This window comes from Mustela lutreola, chromosome X (assembly GCF_030435805.1).
Source record: "Mustela lutreola isolate mMusLut2 chromosome X, mMusLut2.pri, whole genome shotgun sequence".
NCBI classification, from domain to species: Eukaryota; Metazoa; Chordata; class Mammalia; order Carnivora; family Mustelidae; genus Mustela; species Mustela lutreola.
In genome coordinates this window covers 91,061,787-91,084,379 of record NC_081308.1, presented here as the reverse complement: position 1 = coordinate 91,084,379, position 22,593 = coordinate 91,061,787, and the positions used below count along the sequence as shown (strand labels likewise).

The 22,593-nt window shown below is 36.6% G+C and overlaps 1 protein-coding gene across 10 annotated transcripts in view; it reads right to left on the bottom strand.

The window, feature by feature from the left end:
• Nucleotides 1–12,773: 12,773 nt before the first annotated feature.
• The window catches only part of PWWP3B (PWWP domain containing 3B), a 29,012-nt gene continuing 19,192 nt past the window's right edge, over nucleotides 12,774–22,593 (bottom strand). For all 10 annotated transcript variants that reach the window (XM_059157965.1, XM_059157968.1, XM_059157969.1 and 7 more), the window contains 2 exons: nucleotides 19,057–19,191; nucleotides 12,774–16,541 (listed from right to left, as the gene is read on the bottom strand). In XM_059157965.1, the coding sequence (XP_059013948.1) occupies nucleotides 14,234–16,324 (2,091 nt within the window). In that variant the 5' untranslated portion in view covers nucleotides 16,325–16,541; nucleotides 19,057–19,191 and the 3' untranslated portion in view covers nucleotides 12,774–14,233. The remainder of the gene's footprint in view (nucleotides 16,542–19,056; nucleotides 19,192–22,593) is intronic.

Sequence of the window (22,593 nt, the reverse complement as noted above, 5' to 3'; positions counted from 1 at the left end):
TTATTTTTTATAAACATATATTTTTATCCCCAGGGGTACAGGTCCGGGGGGAGGGGGTTTGGGAGAAGGGGGTGGGATTTTTTTTTTTTTTTAAGATAAGTGTACTCTTAATCTCCAAGGTGAAACCTGTTTCACCAATCCCCCCACCTACCTTCCCTCTGCTAACCATCTGATCTCTATAGTTAAGAGTTTGTATTCTGGTTTGTCTCTTTGTTCCTTTATTTTCTTTCTTAAATTTGATGTCTGAATGAAGTCATATGGTATTTTTCTTTCTCTGACTGGCTTATTTTGCTCAGCATTGTACTCTCTAGTTCCATCCATGCTGGTACAAATAGCAAGATTCTATTCCATTTTATGGCTGAATAATATTTCTTTCCATATATATATTATATACATGTATAATATATATACACAAATATATATAAATATATATATATAAACTTATTTATTGATGGACACAGGCTGCTTCTACTCTTTGTCTATTGTAATATTGAAATAACACTGCAATAAACAGAGGGGTTCTTATGTCCTTCCAAATTAGTGTTTTCATATTCTATACCCTGTAGTGTGATTCATGAATTGTAGACTAGTTCTAATTTTTAAAAATAGTGTGATTTTATAATTTTTAATTCAAGCATAATTATACAGCATTTTATTAATTTCATATATACAATATAATGATTCAACATTTCTTTTTTTTTAAGAGAGGGAAGGAGGAGGGACAGAGGGCAGGGGATAGAGAGAATCTTAAGCAGGCTCCATGCCCAGTGCATGAGCTCAATGTGGGGCTCGATCTCACAAACCTGAGATCATGTCCTAAGCAGAAATCAAGTCAGATGTTTAATAAATGGACTGAGCCACCCAAGCACCCCTGATTCAACAATTTTATACATTACTTAGTGCTAATCATGGTAAGGGAACACTTGTTCCCCTTCACCCATTTATTTTATTATATATTTACTAAGTTTTCATTTTAATTCCAGTATAGTTAATATATGGTGTTATATTAGTTTCAGATGTTCAATATAGTGATTCAGCAATTCCATACAAAAACCACTCTTCATAGCAAGCACACTCCTTAAACTCTGTCACCTATTTCACCCAATCACCCATCCTATCCCCCCTCTTGTAGCCATCATTTTGTTCTCCATAGTTAAGACTCTGGTTCTTGGTTTGTCTCTCTCTGTGTATTTTTTCCTTTGTTTGCTTGTTTTGGTTCTTAAATTCAGCATGAGTTAAATCATATGGTATTTGTTTTCACTGACTAACTTATTTTGCTTAGCATTGAATGATTTAGTTCCATCCATGTCATTGTAAATGGCAAGATTTCGTTCTTTTTATGGCTGAATAATATTCCATTGTGTGTACACACCACTTCTTTTTTATCCGTTTATCTATTGATGGACATTTGGACTGCTTCTGTATTCTAGCTATTGTAAATAATGCTGCTATAAATACAGGAATACATGTATCCATTTGAAGTAGTGTTTTTGTATTTTGGGGGTAAATATCCAGTAGTGCAGTTGCTGGATCACAGAGTAGTTTTTTGTTGCTGCTGTTGTTGTTTGTTTGTTCATTTTTAATTTTTGAGAAAATTTCTTACTGTTTTCCATAGTGGCTGCACCAGTTTACATTCCCACTGACAGTGCAAGTGGGTTCCTTTTTCTCCATATCCTTGCCAAAACTTGTTGTTTGTTGAATTTTTTATTTTAGTCATCCTGACAGCTGTGAGCTGATAATGCATTGTAGTTTTGATTTTCATTTTCCCGATGATAAGTGATGATGAACATCTTTCATATGTCTATTGTCCATCTGGATATCTTCTTTGAAAAAAATATTCACGTGTTCTGCCCATTTTTAAATTGGATTATTTGTGGGGTTTTTTTGTGTGTGTGTATTGAGTGGTAGAAGTTCTTTATATATTTTGGATGCTAATTCTTCATGAGATATGTCATTTCTAAATATCTTCTCCCATTCAGTAGGTTGACATTTAGTTTTGTTGATTGTTTCTTTTGCTGAATAGAAACTTTTTATTTGGATGTAGTCCCAATAGTTTATTTTTGCTTTATTTCCCTTACTTCAGGCGACATATCTAGAAAAAGTTGCTGTGGCTGATGTCAGAGAAATTACTGCCTCATCTCTCTTCTAAGATTTTTATGGTTTCAGGTCTCACATTTAGGTCTCTACACAATTTTGAATTATTTTTTGTGTGTGGTGTAAGAAAATGATCCAGTTTCATTCTTTTGCATGTAGCTGTACAGTTTTCTCAACCCCATTTGTTGAAGAGACTGTCTTCTTCCCATTGTATATTCTTGCTTCCTTTGTCAAAGATTAACTGACCATATAATTGTAGGCTTATTTCTGTATTTTCTATTCTGTTATATTGATCTATGTGCCTATTTTGTGCCAGTATCATACTGCTTTGATTACTACAGCTTTGTAATATAACTTGAAGCCTGAAGTTATGATGACTCTAGTTTTATTTTTCTTTTTCAAGACTGCTTTGGCTATTCTGGGTGTTTTGTTGTTCTATACAAATTTGAAGATTGTTCTAGTTCAGTGGAAAATGCTGGTGGTATTTTGGTAGTGATTGTATTAAATGTATAGATTGCTTTTGGTAGTATAGGTATTTTAACAATATTCATTCTTTCAATCTGTGAGCATGGAATGTCTTTCCATTATTTTATGTCATCTTCATTTTTTAAAATTTGTCCATTGATTTATTTAAATCCATTTGAACCCACAACTTCTTATTTTATTCAATGGGTTGCAATCCATTATTACCATTATTAATTTCAATGTTCAATTTGGCCTGAATTTTGCAATGCCTTCCCTTCAAGTTGGTTTCTCTGTTCTTTTTTTTAATGTTTGTTGTGTGTGTGTGTGTGTGTGTGTGTGTGTGTGTGTGTGTGAATTTGCAGGGTTTTTTTAAATTGTGTTGTGTTAGTCACCATACAGTACATCATTCTTTTTTTTAAGATTTTATTTATTTATTTGACAGAGAGAGAGATCACACGTAAGCAGAGAGAGGATGAAGCAGGCTCCCTGCTGAGAAGAGAGCCCGATGCAGGGCTCAATCCCAGGACCTTGAGATCATAACCTGGGTCGAAGACAGAGGCTTAACCTACTGAGCCACCCAGGTGCCCCCATCATTAGTTTTTGATGTAGCATTCCACAATTCATCATTTTCATATAACACCCAGTGCTCCATGTGTCATCTTCAATTTCTTTTATCAATGTATTATAGTTTTCAGAGTACAGGTCTTTCACCTCTTTAGTTAAGTTTATTTATATATATATATTTAGATTTTATTTATTTATGATAGAGAGAGAGAGAGAGAGAGAGAGAGAGAGAGAACACAAGCACAAGGGAGTTGGAAAGGGATAAGCAGGCCTCCCAACAAGCAGGGAGCCTGATATGGGGCTCAATTCTAGAACACTGGGATCATGACCTGAGCCTAAGGCAGACACTTAATGACTGAGCCACCCAGGTGCCCTTCTTAGATACATTATTATTTTTGTGTTTATTGTAAAGGGGATTGTTTTCTTAACTTCTCTTTTTGATGCTTCATTAGTAACATACGGGAATGCAATAGATTTCTGTATATTTATTTACTGAATTCATTGATTAAATCCAGTAGATTTTGGTGGCGTCTTTAGGGTTTGCTATATATAGTATGTCATCTGCAAATGTGAACTTTATACTTCTTCCTTACCAATCTGAATGTCTTTTATTTCTTTTTTTGGTCTGATTCCTGTGGCTAGGAATTACAGCACTATGTTGAATAAAAGTGGTGAGAGTGGTCTTGTTCCTGAACTTAAGAACAAACCTCTCAGTTTTCACCATTGAGTATGATGTTACCTATAGGTTTTTCATATAAAGCCTTTATTATGTTGAGGTATGTTGCCTCTAGACCTACTTTGTTGAGGGTTTTATCATGGATGGATGGTGCACTTTGTCAATTTTTTTTTTTTTGCATCAGTTGGAGTTCCCATAGGGTTTTTATCCTTTTATTTATATGATGTATCATGTTGCTTGATTTGTGAATATTGAACTGCCCTTGCATCTTGGAATAAATCCTATTTGATCATGGTGAATTATTTTTTAAATATATTATTAGATTCAGTTTGCCAATATTTTGTTGAGGATTTTTACATCTATGTTCATCAGAGATATTGGCCTGTAGTTCTCATTCTTTGTAGCTTCTTTATCTGTTTTTGGTATCAGGATAATGGTGACCGCAAAGAATGTATTTGGAAGTTTTCCTTCGTGTCCTATTTTTTGGAATAATTTGAGGAGACTAGGTATCAACTCTTCTTTAAATGTTTGGTACAACTTACCCATGAAACTGTGTGGTCCTGAACTTTTGCTTGTTTAGAGTTTGTTGATTACTGATTCAACTTCTTTGCTGGTAATTGGTCTGCTCAAATTTTCTATTTCTTCCTCCTTTCGTTTTGGTAGGTTATATATTTTTAGGAATTTATTAATTTCTTCTAGGTTGTTAAATTTGTTGGGATATAATTTTTCATAGTATTCTCTTACAATCTTTTGCATCTCTGTGGTGCCAGTTGTTATTTTTCCTTTTTCTTTTCTGATTTTGTGTATTTGAGTCCTCTCTCTTTTCTTTAATGATTGCAGTTAGAGGTTTATCAGTTTTGTTGATCTTTTTAAACATCAGCTCCTGGTTTCATTGATCATTTTTATTGTTTTTTTTTTCAGTTTCTATATAATTTATTTCTGCTCTAATCTTTATTATTTCCTTCCTTCTGCTGATTTTGGACTTCGTTCTTTTTCTAGCTACTACTTTAGGTGTAAGGTTAGATTGTTTGAGATTTTTCTTGCTTCTTGATGTATGTGTGTATTGCTATAAACTTCCCTCTTAGAACCATTTTTACATAGAACCGTTTTGGGTCATTGTGCTTCATTTTGTTTCTCTCCATGTAATATTTCATTTCTTCTTTGATTTCTTGGCTGATCTATTCATTGTTGAGTAGTATGTTATTTAAACTCTATGTAATTGTATATTTTCAGATTTTTTTTTGGTGATTGATTTCTAGTTTTATGGTGTTGAAGTAAAAAAAAAAAACGCATGGTATAGCTTCAATCTTTTTTAATTTGTTGAGATTTTTTTTTTTTTTGGCCCAATATATGTGTTCTGGAGAATGCTCCATGTTTACTTCAATAGAATGCATATTCTGCTATTTAAGATGGAGTAGTCTGAATATATCTCTTAAATCCATCTGGTCTAGTGTGTCATTCAAATTCATTGTTTCCTTGTTGATTTTCTGTTTGGATGATCTGTCCATCAGTGTAAGTGTGGTATTAAAGTCCCCTATAGTAATTGTGTTACTATTGATTAGTTCCTTTTTTAAAAGGGCTTATTCTTTATATTTTAAATTTAATTTCATTTTTTCAGTGTTCCAAGATTCATTGTTTATGCACCACACCCAGCGCTCCATGCAATATGTGCCCTCCTTAATACCCACCACCAGGATCACCCATCCCCTCACCCCACTCCCCTCTAAAACCCTCAGTTTGTTTCTCAGAGTCCAGTCTCTCATGCTTTGTCTCCCACTCTGATTTACTCCAATTCACTTTTCCTTTCCTTCTTCTTATGTCCTCCATGTTATTCCTTAAGCTCCTTGTGGAAGGTGAGTGAAACCATATGATAGCTGACTTTCTTTCTCTGCTTGACTTATTTCAGTCAGCATAATCTCCTCCAGATTAGCTCCTTAATATTCAATATTAAATGTTTTATATATTTGGGTGCTCCCACATAGGGTGCATAAGTATTTACAGTTGTTATATCTTCTTGTTGGATTGTTCCCTTTATTATGCAGTGACCTTCTTTGTCACTTGTTACAGTCTTTGTTTTAAAGTAGTTCATTTAAGTATTGTTACCCCAGTTTTCTTTTGACAACCATTTGGACGAGAAATGTTTCTCTATCCTTCATTTCAATCTGCACCTGAAGATTGTGTCTCTTTTTTAAAAAGTTATTTATTTATTTGACAGAGCTCACAAGTAGGCAGAGAGGCAGGCGGGGAGTGGGGGAGCAGGCTCCCCACTGAGCAGAGAACCAAATGCAGTGCTCGATCCCAGGACCCTGAGACCAGGACCCAAGCTGAAGGTAGAGGACCCAACCCACTGAACCACCCAGGCACCCCCAGATTGTGTCTCTTGTAGGCTGTATGTACATGATCCTTTTTTAAAATCCATTCCATCACCCTATGTTTTTTGATTGGTGTGCTTAGTCTATTTACATTCCAATAATTATAGTTACATATATTTTTTGCCATTTTGTTAATTTTTTGTGGTTGTTTTTGTAGTTCTTTGATCCTTTCTTCTCTTGCTCTTTTCTCTCACAGTTTGCTGGCTTGCTTTAGTGATATACTTAGTTTCCTTTCTCCTTGTTTTGTATATCTATTACTGGTTTTTGATTTGTGGTTACCATTAGGTTTGTATATAAATCTTCTAAATATACCAGTCTAAATTAAGTTGATGGTCGCATAAGTTTGAACCCATTCTTTTTATTTTTTTAAGAGAAGAGAGGAAATGGGGGAGGGGAGAGGCAAAGGGAAATGGAGAGAAAGACTCTTTTTTTTTTTTTTTTTTTAAAGATTTTATTTATTTATTTGTAAGAGAGAGAGAGAGTGAGAGCGAGCACAGGCAGACAGAGTGGAAGGCAGAGTCAGAGGGAGAAGCAGGCTCCCTGCGGAGCAAGTAGCCCGATGTGGGACTCGATCCCAGGACGCCGGGATCATGACCTGAGCCGAAGGCAGCTGCTTAACCAACTGAGCCACCCAGGCGTCCCGAGAAAGACTCTTAATCAGGCTCCATGCTCAGTGTGGAGCCTGATATGGGTTTCAGTCTCACAACCCTGAGACTGTGACCTGAGACAAAATCAAGAGTCAGACGCTTAACTGATGGAGCCACTCAGGATCCCCTGAACATTCTTTATTCCTTTTCCTCCATGCTTTCGGTATATATTGCCATACTTTACATCCTTTTATTTTGGGAGACATGACTAATATTTACAGATATACTCATTTTTAGTGCTTTTCTCCTTCCTACTTTTCTTAGGCCTTCTTATGGTTTTCCCTTTCCCCTCCAGGAATCCCCTTTAACATTTCTTTAGGGCTGGTTTGTGGTTGTGATTTCCTTTAACTGTTGTTTGCCTGGGAATTCTTTTATCTCTCCTATTCTGAATGGTAGTCTTGCTGAATAGAGTATTCTTTGCTGCAGATTTTTTTCTTTCAGCACCTTGAATACGTCATGCCACTTTCTTCTGGCCTGCAAAATTTCTGCTGAACAATCCACCAGTAGTCTACTGGGCTTCCTTTGTACATAACTTCTCTTTTCTTGCTGCTTTTAAAATTCTTTATCATTACTTTTTGCCATTTTAATTACTATGTGTCTTGCTGTGGTCTTCCTTGGGTTGATTTTGTTGGGAGAGCTCTGTCTCCTGGATCTGGGTATCTGTTTCTTACCCCAGATTATGGAAGTTTTCAGTTATTACTTCTTCAAGTAAATTTTCTGCCCCCCCCCTTATTCTTCTGGAAAACCTACAGTGCAAATGTTATTAAAATTGATGGATCTGTTGAGTTCCTTAAATCTAGTCTCATTTTGCATAATTTTTTTCTCACTATCTCAGCGTGATTACTTTCTATTACTCTGCCCTCCAGGTTGCTAATTTATTTCTCTGTTTTCTATAGCCTGTTATTTATTCCATCTATTATATTTTTTTACTTCATTTATTGTGTTCATTTCTGACTGCTTCTTGTTTATACGTTCTGTTACTTTGGTAAGGGTCTCACTAATGTCTTCCACTCTTTTCTCAAGTTCAGTGAGTAACTTTATGATCAGTACTTTAAATTCACTGTCAGGAATAATACTTATCTCCATTTCATGTATGTCTCTTTCTGTGGTTTTGTCCTGTTCTTTCATTTGGGACATATTCCTCTGTCTCTTTTGTCTAAATCTATTTGTCTGTTTCTCTGTATTAGGAAAGTCATCTATGTCTTTTGCTCTTGAAAGTAATTGCCTTATGAAGATGAGGTATTGTAGTGGCCTGCAGTGCAGTGTCTCCTGTTCACTAGAACTTGACAGTACACCAGTGTCTTCTATGTGTGTTTTGTGTACCTTACGGTTGTGCCTTGGTTATTTTTTTTTTTCAGTCTAGTCAGTTGTAGTGATTTTCTTTGCCTATGTGAGCAGTATTTGGTTCCTGTCATGTAAGTGGACCAGTCTGGGGTCATCTTGAGTTCGAGTTGAGTCAGGCTAGGCTTTTGCCAAAGATTCAATAGTACCAAACTGCAGAGCACTTTCCCTGTGTCATTTCCTGAGAAGTTTTCATTGGTGCATGGGACCTGCATTCAGACCAGTTTTCTAACTCCTTCCCACTACTGGCGCTACGGTGGGACTGATGTGTGTAGTTATCTTTTCTTCTTCCCTGGGCATGAGTCGCTTTGGAGTAGTGCTGGTCCCTGTTGGAGCTGCTTACACATCGTCAGTCTTATGGTATAGCTTTGGATGGGCTGCAACTGAGAGTGTATTGAAGGGTTCGTGCTGCTGCTGCTGGGACTGGGCCAGAATGGGGCACATGGTTTTAGCATGGTGCCTGCTGGTCTACTTATGAAATATCTGCTACTGTGGCTCTCAGGACTAGGGTTGACCTGGGCAGTTCTGCATAGACCATGTGCTTCGTGCAAACAATTTCAACAAGTTACCTATTGGTCTTTTGCGGGATTAGCTTCTGTTGCCCCCGCTGCTGCCAGTGGAACCACGGCCCTGCAAAATGCATGGGTCAGGAGACATAGTGTTGGCAATGTTTGTACTGGTCTTTTGGAGGAGGGGACTCACAGAGGTGGAACTGAGGTAAGCAGGACTAGGAAGGGCAGATCAGTGGAAGCTGAGGGTGGGTGGGGCATATTTTTAGCAAGTTTGATAGTGAATTCCAATACTGTGTGGGTTCCCAGCAGTAGTCATGTGTTTATGCTGGGAGGCAGGGGTGGGAAATGGTGCCTTCCAGCTACTTTTTTTTTCTGGAGAGGCCTTCCTGTGATCTCTACCCCTCTCAGATACGCTCTGGAATGAGTAAACTACTCTTCCTCCTGTGTGTCCCAGGTGCTTTTCAAACTGTTGTTTCTAGGCTGTATCTCTGTGGTTTATTTGTCCTGCTGTCTCTTTAAGAAGCTCTCAGCTTCCTCTTGTCCTCTAGACTATGGCAGAGACAAGTCTGCTGATTTTTAAAATTCCTGGTTTTAAATTCTGTTGGTTTTAAGAAGTTATGAAAATTTGGTCCCTTTCCCTTTCAAAGTCAAATTTTATGGAGATTTTTCTTCCCTGTGTGTGCCCCCTGGTGTGACAGTCTGTTTATCCCCTTCTCTGTGCCTGACCCTCTCCCATCACAGAGGGCTATTGTCTATTTAGCTCCCCATGAGTCTCTACGGTTCTTACACTCTTTGATGTGGCCTCTTCTCTACTTTTAGTTGTTGAGTTTGTTCTGTCAGTCTTCAGGTAATTTTCTAAGTTGTTTATACTGATGTGAGTGTTAACTAGTTGTATCCATGGGATAAGGTGGGCCTAGGGTCCTCTTACTCTGCCATTTTCCCAGGCTCCCCTGGAACACTTACTTTTAATAGCTTTCATTTATGAATAAGCTTAAAATCTTTAACACTTTTTGACATAGCACCTACTTATATTTTATAAAATATACGTAATTACTGCTGGTTTTCTTAGTCTGAGTTCCCTTAAAAGAGAGTGCGATATAAGTTTCTGCATGAATAGTTCATTTGGCAAATGGTTCTAGTGAGTCAGAGTGAGGAAAATAAGTGGTGAAACAAAGAAGGTGGAAAAGTCAAACAAAAATGTGTTATGAAATTTCACACCACTACAGGCAAGTGGAGGTGATCCTATGGGTCCAAAGTTGGTATGCATTTTTATGAGGACAATTAACTGCCACGACCTATTCTAAGATAGAATGAGTGCAGTGTATTTAACATGGAATGAGGTAGCTCACTAAATGATATCTTTGAAGGAAGGTGCAGAATTGAGGGCCCAGAATAAGAGGTTTCTCTTGGGGAATTATACATTCAGCAGTGACAGTAACTTAATTACCCTTGGAGTCAGATCCAGTGTTACTGAGCTTACACTCAATCTCCATCCCTGCCATCATGAAAATTCATCATACCCTGTGCCAAAACTAAGATGATTGAGGACACAAGCTGTTTCACATCCACAGCATGAGCCATCAGAACCACTTGGGTCAGTATCTTCTGTACAGTCAGTTGCTTGGATGACCACTAATACAAGGCATAGAGATGCATAAGCTTTGTTTCCATTCCCACAGTCCATCTACATGCCTTTTATTTAAACTTTCTTATCTTCAATTTCCAACTCTTCTCCTCCCAAGACCTTCACATAGCAAATCATTCTTCACAGTTCAGGACATGACCTCAAGATACTACTCCTTCCATTAAAAGTGGAAGATCTTGTGTAATGCTCACAGCTCTGCCAACTGGAACATTTTTCCCTTCAACATTATTCTTTGGGGCTATTCCAACTGAAGCTGAAATATGGTGGTAATTCATTTACAACTATCATCAATATTTAATGTGCCGACATATCTGTACACTATGCTTGATAATTTCCTCTTCCATTGGCTGGCCATAGATCACCTTATAACTCATGAGGGACATCATTGCAACTGTAGTCAATAACATCTTGGTTTATTAAATCTTCTGATTTATTTGTGCCTTCTCGGGTTGGATCCTGAATGTAGTATTTCCATCATAGGGTGGACTGCTCTTAAACCTGCCAAACTCTATCAAACTGTTTGATACAGTTTATGGTGGGAAGCTCCTGTATATGCCCTTTGTTGTCTCTTAGCTAGGTGCCCTATAGTTACTAAGCCTTTAATAGCATACAATGAGATTTTTTAAATCTATAACAAGTAATTTACTGATATAGGATGTATGAATTTTGTTCAGAACCTCAGAATTCTGTGTTGGAGCTCCCATATTATGGCTTAGAAGACTAGAGAGTACATTCTTATCCACATACTGTTAGCACTAGCAGATATGCTAAGTCATATGTCCTCAGTAGTGGGACTACTTGCACTGTATATCTGATAACTTGGTGGGGGATCATGATATTCCACCACAGCTGCTAACATCAGACTTTGGCTTGCCAAGTCTCGTGTTTTTCTTTTTGCACAAAGGACATAATACCGCAGACAGCTGTCCATACATTTAGCTTTGGAATACTATCTGCAAGGCATTGCCACAGATTTCTGTCTGTCAAAATAGCCTCACTCCTCTCTGACCTTGTTTTCCATTACGGTAATGATGCCCAACTTGTCCCTAAAGCTTTGTGCCACCACCTGGGTACTGTCATTCCAGAATCTTATCATCCTTATTGCAACATAGTTTACTTTTAATCTTGGTTGGCAGAGGAGAGCCAACACTGACCTTCTAAAAAATGTGTTTCTCCAGGGTGCCTGGGTGGCTCAGTCAGTTAAGCATCTTGATTTCAGCTCAGGTCATGGTCTCAGGGTTGTGAGATAGAGCCCCATGTTGGTCTCCATGCTGAACGTGGAGTCTGCTTGAGATTCCCTACCTTCCTCTGCCCTACCCACTGCTCATGCTCTCCATCTAAATAAATGAGAAATCTAAAAAATAAAATGAAATAAATGTGCATCGCTTCACCCACAGAGTCATAGTAGTCTCTTCTCTGCCCTTCCAGGGAAAATAGATTAGAGATAGGGCACCTGGGTGGCTCAGTCAGTTAAGTGGCTGCCTTCAGCTCTGGTCATGATCTCAGGGTCCTGGGATCAAGTTCCTTGTGGGGGGGTCCCTGCTCAGTGGAGAGCCTGCTTCTCTCCTTCCCCCCCTCAATTGTGCTCTCTCTCAAATAAAATCTTCAAAAACCCCAAAGAGAATATAGATGTACGTCTGAGGAACATCTTCCTCACTTCAATAAATGTCATAATATGAAATCCCAGGAGGAATTGTGTACTCTTCCTTTACTCCAAACTACATATCCAGGAACTCCCAAATATGGGGAAGTGTAAGGTTCTGGTTTTCAAATTTAAGTGATCAATAAGATTAATAAATATTTCTATTGTGATGTAATGCTTCCTACCCATTTTAGAAATTAGATTGTCATCTGACTCACCCTAAATCTGACCCTCTCATTTGGGTCACGTTAAATGTTCAGAGCTGGGCTTTGAACCACACATTTCTGCTCTTCTGACTTAGATTTGTATGAATGAATGAATGGGGTAGTAAAGAAAATATTAGAACCAAGTGATAGGGTTGGCTCTACTGAGAAAACTGAAGGTGGGTAACAGATTGGAATGAAAGGAACACAATTTTATAGAGTAAATACAGTGTTTTCCCAGGGTATAAGATCTGCATATAATGTAGTGATTTCTGTTGTCAAATATGTCTCAGGATCATGAGGAAGCTATGTGAATTGGTATAGGCTGTACGCCAAGGAGACTACGTCTTTGTCAGGCAGGGTCCAAATAAGGTTCTGTGGAATCTGAAGCTTATACAATTTAGATGGCTTTCCTTTAAAATAATACAAAATCAATCATGATAATGAATATTTATTTAGAATAACATATAACAAGTGTTAAAATTATGACTACAACAGGCAAAACTTTCAAACAAATTATAATATATATGTGTGTGTCTGTATGTTTCTTTTCACAGAAACACCACTTATGAAGCTGTACAATCTGAAATATGACAAAGTGACCATCCAAGGTGAAAGATATAATAGCTTTATTGCAAATCAAAACATCAAATTTGCAAATTTTACATAAACTTGCAGCCATGTGTACACAAAACAAAAACCCAAGAGTGACACTTGTCTCACTAAGTAACAATGCAGACAGTTTCATGTTAAGTCTTTAGCATTTATATTTATGTCAAGGTTTTAAAATAAAGTACCTCCCCTAACATTTATTCTCACTGAAGTCTTGTTTCAAGTTAGAATAAACACTTCATTGGCTTCAAACATTAACTTTTAATTGTTTATTTTAAAACAGATTCAGATAATTGTCAACTTTGGCCAAATGGAGGCCTTATCTGTGACCCATTTCCAAATTCACAGATTCTGGTCCATCTACTCTTTCTAGTAGCCTGGAATGACTCACCAGTTGGCATTTATATTGTTGGAACCAATGTGAACTATTTTACAAATAAACCAGATGATAAAGATTGCTTGGTTTGAAACAAATGACTATGTATTCAGAGATACAAGACTCAGAACAAAGTGCTTGCATTTTCTATAGTTTATATCAAACTAGATGGCTCTTAAGCAATAGGCCTGGACTCATTCATCTAGAGTAGTCAACCGTGAATACAATGACTCTAGCTGCCTTCCACATATGGTCAGAAGGCTATATTAAGATACTGTCACTGTTACTAATGAAGACAGCCAAAAGCCTGTTTTAAGAAACCATTCAGCTACTGAATAACAGACACTCTCATAAATGGAATTTCAGGGAAACATAAAATGAGCAATCCTGTTAAAGGCTGCCAAAATTATTTTCTGCATGCTGAGATGTTATTCACACACATATAGACTGCATGCAGTTAATCTATTTACTTTATTTTTGAATTAGACTATTTTTTTTTGCAAAGGCAATTGCAGTTAGTTATAATATATAGCAAAGCATCTCTCTATCTTTGGTTCCATGTCTCAGAGTTATTTTTTTTCCAAAAATAAATAGGCATGGCAGGAAAAATAATTCAACTATCTTAAGAGAAAACCTAATATTTTATAAAAATTAAGCAAAAAATATATAAGTGATGTCCTTTAGACTATTTTCTAATTATCTCCCTTAATATCTAACACCAGTGCAATTTTAATATTAAACTGATTGTGCACACTGTATTTAACCATACAGCAGAGACACAAAAAATGTCAAAAAACAAAACAGTACTTTCCGTAAAAATAATTTAGGAATTATGCATTTTAAAAATGTATGGGAAAGTAGAACTGCTGATATATGTTAATAAAACTGACTTTGAAGAAGCATAAGAAAAAGAAACAAAGATGTAGTAATACTCGCAAATCTTAAAGATGGCAAAAAAAAAAAAAAAGTGAACACAGTATCCAAACTCTCCCGTTTCTGGAAAATATATGTTAGAACTGTTCAGCGACTTTTTAAAGCTAGTATCTATGAAAGTTTCCTGTTATGGTTTGGACTCTCAAGAGATTTAATGAGCTTCATTTGTTAATGGTTTCCGTCTCTTTTCAAATAAGATTTTTGCATCAAATAATTCTCTTTCCCTACATCCTAGAGATGGTCCCTTTAGATACTTTGCTTCAGCTGCCTTATAATCTAATCCATCAACAGCAGAAATTGAACAAATGATTGCTTCTGGCAGAAGAACTTCCAGGATAAATTTAATTTTATCATCTCTTATCAGAGTCAGCATTTTTTCATCTATTTGTTTGTAGATTTCTTGTAAGTATTTCACAACCTCATCCAACTGATCTTCATCTTCAAAGTATGTTTCAATACAGGGAGTGAATCTATTTGAATTCAAAAATGACTTCAACCACCTGGACCCTTTTTTGCCTTTTAAAATGGCTAGAAGATGGTTCTCTGTTCCCTTTGCATTCACAATGAAATCCACTAGGTTCTTGTTGGCTCGGTCCCGAGCAGCCTTCATTCGGTCAGGAAGAATTTTCTGGAAGGACATTTTCTTGGTCTGGGAAGTGACAACCATCTGTTCTGCAGAATTCTCATTATGCAACTTTGGAAATAAGTTCCTAAAGGTGTCCTGTTTGATTACTTTTCTAAGTGGATAACTAATATCAGCAGCATAATATTCAAGAAAAGAACCGGCAAAAGAACCACAACCTAGTCTAACTCTGTAGTCACAAATCAGCGAGATGCACCAGTCAATACTTTCACTGTATTCCTCCCTGGCTTTATCCACTAGTGCTTGTTTCTCTTTACAATCAAATTTCTTTAATCTTCTAAAAGGCACCCTAATGCCTCTCTTTTCAGGATTCATGCTTGCCTCAACAAAAAGCACACTTGCTTTTCTCTCTTTTCTCCGGATGCTTTTCACCACTGCTGGCCAAAATGGGTATTTTTGATATTTAAACCAGACTATCATTCCTGTTTCAAATGAACGAGGTTCATAATTAAAAACAAAGCGTGGAAGTTCTTCATCTTCCTCATTGTCATCTAATATGGAAGCATCAATAGGATTTAGCTGTGCTGACTTATCAGAAGCTTGAAGTTCTTCCCCAAGTTCTTCAAAATCCAGTCTCTGAAGATTTCCTTCATTATTCCTAAGAAGGAGTGAGTAATCCAGGACACGGTTAGAGGCACTAAGTGAAACCTGACATTCCCATGAACAATGCCTGGGGGATGCCGCAGCACCTGCTTCTGATTCAACAGGTTGATTCTGGCTGGTACTTGAGCACGGATTTGAGGGACCCTCTCCTGGATCTTCAGTATTCTCTGAGAAGGTAGAGCATTCAGAGGAAACAGCCAGGGTCTCTGGGCAAATATCCTGTGCCTCCTCTTTCACAGCTTTGGGAACAATGAAGGTGTCTGATGACCAAGTTGGAGTGAACTTTTCATCTTTAACACATACGTCTTCTTCTTTGATTGTGGAATACAGAGGCATAACTGCCAAGATATCAATCTTTTTCTTGCTTTCTTTTTCATCCTCATCTTCTGAAAGTGAAGGAAAAGTTTCATACCAGCTGGAGTTTTCTGATGACTTTGTTTCCATTTCACTTGCAAGAGTATCAATGGTTGCATGCACCCGCGATTTATCATCACACAGGGAATCATTATTCTCTAAATTAGCTACTGACAGGGATGTTGCATTTTCACTTTCCTCAATACACTTTGATAAGTCTCCATCTCCTTCATGCTTCCGATACTTCTTACGAGGGGGTGAATCAGAAAGATTTTGTAAATCATTTTGAGACAGAGTAGAGGTTGCTTCTTCATCTGAACTGCTTGCTTGACTCAAATCTGTTTTTTCATTCAGAATATCCAGTGCCACTTTTAGTGACCTTTCATAGGCTGTTTCCTCTCTAGGTGGAGAACTGACTTCTGACTGTGCTTCTAGTGAGGAGACAAGGGCTTCAATTTGAGATTTATTTAGAATCTTTGTTTCTGTGCTTTCCACTTTAATTTTTTCATCCAGTGAGAGTATTTGAACTTCTAGGGAAAATGTCTTTTTTCTCTTGCTGTTTGATGACATCTCAGATCTAGATAAAACTTTTGCTGGCCATAACTGGTTTTTCCAATTGCACAGGACATACTCGGCATCCATTATGATTTAGTGTGTGCCAAAATGTTACTAGCAGAACTTGAGGTGTTTGGCTATTCTTGACACTATAAGGCAATTTCTACCAAAAGCTATACTCTGACCAAAGCCTCTTTTGTCCTAGAACTACAAAGGGTACACAGCTTGTGTGGCCTGTTCTTCTCCAGCTGAATTTCCCAAGGATGCGTGAACGCGTTGCTTGAATGGGACAATATGGAGGATACTAGAATATGGAAAAGGAAAAGAAGAAAAATATCAGCAAATAAAATTATTTTGCCAAAGTAGAAGTGAGCAGCTGCAAACAAAGATGAGGTAAAAGAAAGAACAAAGTTTGGTGAGGAGAAAAATGCAACATAATGTAAGCTGGGGGAATGAGAAGTGGAGAAATGGTTTTATAATATCTCAAATTCAAGAACATGCCCTTGTTATTGCACATGAATATTAAGGAGTAAATTTGTGTGCATATTTCAGAGGTTAATGAGGCTGAAGTGGTGTGTCAGGGACTCTATGTTATTACATACCATGGGACTTTGGTGCCCCTTATATTATACCTAGGGCAAGGGGACTCTACACTACGATAAAATCTCATCTGTAATTTAGATATGTTTCTTTTTCTTCTTGTTCTTATTATTTTAAATTCTCTCTGTGTGATACTGTTAATCTGTTTGGTTCATGTTGAAATAATTGGTCTCAGGAATACTGTGAGGTGGGGAGAAGAGGGAAAGGAAGTAACAATTACCCTGTGTCTACTATGAGTCAGACCACAGAGCTTTGTTTGAATCCTCACATTGACCATTATGTGGATTTTTCCTTCTTTAAATATATAACTTTTTCAACAGAATTTTAATTACACTAGATATACTGTCTCATAGTTCAGAAATACAAAATATGTTTCATTGCTTTCCCTACTTCATAAAAATGGTTGTTTGGAGAATTTCGGGAAATCTGGCAAGTGCCATCTTGTGACCAAAGCCAGAACTGCAGACTCCTCAAGAAGTACAGACAGTGCCACAATCACTATCATATCCTTCTCTAGAGAGGGTGGGAACGACATTTAGCCAGCAAGGAACTGTGTTAGGCTTCTATAATTTTTTGTTCTAGGCCCAAGGGTTTTGTTCTGTAGGATTATAACAAGATTATAATGTCTTCAATTACAATATTTCTGGCTATAAAACATACAGAAGCTTATTAAAAACTGAAATGATACAAAAAGATATATGAAAAATAAAGTACAGCTCTATACAAATATTCACTAGGAATATTTTCTATCTTTACAGAATTTTTTATGTGTATAAATGAATGCATATCACTTCAAACCATCATTAGATCTCAATTAAGAGAAGAGTTTGAACATCATTCCACACAAAAAAGTATTTTCCACTTGATTTTGTATGAATTACTTTAAATGAGGCTTTTTCCCAGCTTTGCAACATTTTATCTCAATATATTTCCCTGATGATGTAAACCAAGTAAATGAATAAATATAATAATAACATCCTAACAGTATTTTAAATAGAGAGCTTGTCTCTCCAACCATACAGGTAAATCCATTAATACTGTGACAGACATGTTTTTCTCAGCCTTGTTCCAAGTCCAGTAGTAGCATACATACCTGTCATTAACCTACATATTTAATTTTAAGAGAGCTCATATGATAAATACTATGTTATAATTTACTTTGCTCACGTCATCCTATTTCTCAGACATTTCAAATCACTAGATGTAGAAGTTCATGTTTCTATTCCCCAGATACACAGTATTCTGTTGTATGATTAAATCAAGCTGGATAATCATTTTAAGAAGTGCTTATAGAAACAAACCACTCTTCCTCTCTGTCAGATCACAGCCCTGTTGACCATAGCCATATCTGTGGTCTGGAAGAATGAGTTGCAAGGAGGACACATGCAGGACTGTAGCAGACACAGCAGCCAGGTTACATGGCTTCTGATTAGGTCTAGAAAAATTTCCCCTATCAGCAAAAAAACAAGGTATGTTTGCATGTCTGCATGTGTCTATGAATTCTTATGTGTTTGAAACAAAATGGGTATGTTGTTTCAGCTTTATTTTTCTTTCATGATTATAAAAATTATCATGGGAAATCTACTCTAAAAATGCTGAAACAGACTGAAAAATAACATTAAAATAGTAACCTGGCCACCCAGAAATGCTAACATCTTTTATTTTCTCCCAAATTTTCTTCTACTCACACATATATACACGCATGGGTATGTGCAAATGTCTTCACTCATCTACATACATGTTCCCCTTTCCATACTCATGTGCAGATGACAAATACATAATCTTTCTATATGGCAATCTATTTAAAGTATTTTCCCCCAAGCTGTCAAATATTTTTATCTATCATGTTTTGTGTGTAGATTAATAAATACCTAAAAAGTTAAAGAATAACAGAATGTCTAATAATATAAACATGGACTATCAAGTCAATAACAATATAAACATGGAATATCAAGTCAGTAAATTAGCATGAACGGCTATGCAGCACAGAAGCCTTAATATAGAGACTGTAATCTGATCACCCCTTCTCTTACTGTGGACTTCTAAAGCATTGGGAGATAAAAAATTTCCAAAGGATCAATTCCTTCAAAACACCAGCAGTTCTCTCAAAAGCATATACCCTCCCCACCACTCTAAGACCACCCTCCCTATTTTCCTCATCTTTACTCCAGGGTCCTGAGAAGTCCCTAGAAAATAACTAGCTTTCAGACAGCCATTACCTTGAAGCTTCTTGTCAGCTGCAGACTGGTGAAATACAGCTCCTCCCCCAAGACTGGCCCGGCACAGCTTACTTCCAAGCTTCTCAAAGAATGCTCCGCCCCCTCCCTGTGATAGGAATGACAGAAGGCACCTCCCTGAATCAGAGAAGGGAGAATTGCCAAATTAAACTGCTGAAGTAGGAAAGGGTAGAAATTGCTTATTTTCCCAAAAAGTTTAAAGTGAAATGGCAAGTGTCCATTTAATTTCCATTCAAGTCTGAGGGTGTGTGATATTTTGATAAAAAGAGGTTAGCAACCACTTTGTTAAAAAACAAAAGACTAGTTTAAAATATTCCTAACATATTTTTTACCTTGCTTTTGCTGGCACCTTACCTTTACAGGTAAATTTTACAACCCAGCTGATAAACCTCCGTTAAGATAGCTCATTTAGATTGTGACTGGGAATGCACTAAAATAGTACATATTTTAGAGAGAATGGTTTCTTTACAATTTTTTTTTCAGTTTCTAGAACATGGCAAGTCTTTCCTTTTATTCAGTTCTTCTGCTAAGTGCTTTAGGAAAGTTTCATAGAATTCTTCACAAACATGGCTACTTTTGACTAAAGTCAGAAAAATGCCTGGTTTGGCAGGAAAGTACCCATTTTATATACCTTCATCAATAATTGGAAATTCCTTCTTATATTTTGTTGGTATTTTTCACTCAGGCTATTCAATGTGGGGATAACTAAATTTTCAAAATTTACATGTCTTTATTTATATGTCTGAAATGTATTTTGTAAATTTTGTTCATTAAAATTCTCCTGTGTTGAATTTAAATTATTCTGTCTTCTCATTTCACATGTTTGGAAAAAGAAACAAATGCAAATAAAGTACAGACATTACATGAAAACCCTAATTTCTTTCATTTGTCTATTTTCTATATTGCACATATATCAGGAAATGCTAATTTACTATTTTCCAAACAAAATGCAAAGGGGAAAAAAAATTCCTTGGATTATATTTTGTATTTCACTGTTCTGTAGAAATAAGAGGAGAAGGATGACAACCAATAATAATAAAGCCTGTTATTACTACTGTTATAATGAAGATAGATACTAATTATAGATCTAATAGTATCTAAACCTGTTCTTAACACATGACACATTATCTCATTTAATAATTAGTTATTTCATGGAAGAGAGTCCCGTAACCAATTCATTTTTGCCTAAGAACAGTAGTATTATTCATAATAATGACAAAGATCGTAGAAGCCAAAAGTGTTTCTAATCATGTGCCATATGCTCTGTCAGGATCTCTGTATACACCATCTCTGTTGATCCATGAACTCTTATTAAGTGGGTATTATGAGTATTCCCATTTCAGAGGTAAGGCTTTAGAGGTTAATGGACATTTACCAGCATATCTAGAGAGCATGTGGTGCACAGAACGTTAATCCAGGTACTTTGACTTCAGAATCCATGCTCTTAATCACTAAGATACACTGTACCTACCTCACTGCAAATAAAAACTGTCTGTAAATGTGCCTGGATGAATAGGTGAGTTAATTAATGAATTTGAAATGGTTATGTAATGGGAGTCATGGAACTTAAAATTCCGTACCTGGTTGTGCATCTAATTTAACATAAAATTATCTTATACAACCTAATATAATCATAAGAATGATTACCATCATGTTTGCTGAAGTCTATTGATTAGAAACAAGTCACAGGATCTATCTACACTTCTCAAGAGGGGGAATTACAGAAGGAGGTGAGCCACCTTGGTTGTGTCTGCCACAATACTGTATGATTCCATTTATAGACATTTTCAAAAAGAGAAAAGTATAATGATGACCATATGATCATTGACTGTCAGGAATTACAGATGGGGGAGGGTGTGGCAATATACAAGAACAGCACAGAAAGTTGTGGGGTGATGAAACTCTTCTGTATTCTGACGGTGGTACTCATTATATGAATAAATCTATACATGTGTAAAATCCAAAGAAGTGTATACAAAGAAGTCATGTATTACATATGATACTATAAAATGATTTTAACTAATAATAATTTAAAAAAATAAATTTAAGTAGAAACATTTCATAAACATAATAAAATCCATTTATGAATATGCTTTAGAAACTATCTGCTTCTTTCTAAAGCATATTTAATAACAAAGAAAACAAAAATAACCCATACATAACATTATTAGAAAGTACCACTTCCACTTCCACTTAGGATATGAAAAAGCATAAGAGAATGTCACCCATAAATAAACAATGATAAAAATCTACATAATCTACAAAACTGTAACATTCCTTGAGCCCATCAGAGAACTCTGGTAAACTGACTTACAGAGGGTGACAAGCCCCATTAAAGGACACATGTACTACTTTACTTTTGGCAAAGCATGGGGCAGAGATGGCTGTCATGCAAGCAGGTAAAAAGAAATCAGCTGAAATTTTAATGAATTCTTAAATTCTTAATGGGCTAGTATAGTTTGGAATACCTGGCATCCCAGATACTTATACACTCACTCACTGCCAAGTTCTTTTTCAGTCCTTAACCAGAAACACATAACTAGGGCCAAAGCAGGAGATCAAAAAGAGCCCATATCAGTGGTTGAGGTAGGTAGAGGGCAAAAAGCTATTGCTGGCAGACAGACACACAGCACCATACACTTATCCAAACCCTTCAATTATGAAAAGCAAAAGCCTTAAGTCACCAGAAGAGAAGCAAGAAACCTTTCCCTCCTGGGTACAGGTAAAAAGCCACTGCTTCTGGGGGAAGAGTAGAAGCAAAACCCATGTATCCAGGAAGGGAGAGACAGGAAACCTTCCTATCCCCAGGACAAAAGCAAAGATCCTTTGCTGCTGGATGGGTAGGGAGTGAAGTAGAAGTAAAAAACTTCTGCCCCATGCCCCATGCTAAAAGACCTCAAAAGAAATTTGGGGTAGCAATTCTCATATCAGACAAATTAGATTTTAAGCTAAAGACTGTAATTAGAAATACAGAAAGACACTATATCCTTCTTAAAGGGTCTATCCAACAAGAAGATCTAACACTTGTAAATGTCTATGCCCCCAACATGGGAGCAGTCAACTACATAAGCCAACGGTTAACAAAAATAAAGAGACATATTGATAAGAATACATTAATAGTAGGAGACTTCATCATGCCACTCTCAGCAATAGATCAACTAAGCAGAAAATCAACAAAGAAACAAGAGTTTTGAATGACACACTGCACCAGATGGACCTAATAGAAATATATAGAACATTCCACCCTCAAACAACAGAACACTCATTCTTCTCATGAGCAAATGAAACTTTCTCCAGAACAGACCACATTCTGGGTCACAAATCAGTTCTCAACTGATACCAAAAGATTGAAATTATTCCCTGCATATTCTCAGACTACAATGTTTTGAAACTGGAACTCAATCACAAGAAAAAGTTTGGAAGAAATTCAAACACTTGGAAGCTGAAGACCATCCTGCTCAAGAATGTTTGGGTCAACCAGGAAATCAAAGAAGAACTTAAATAATTTGTAGAAACCAA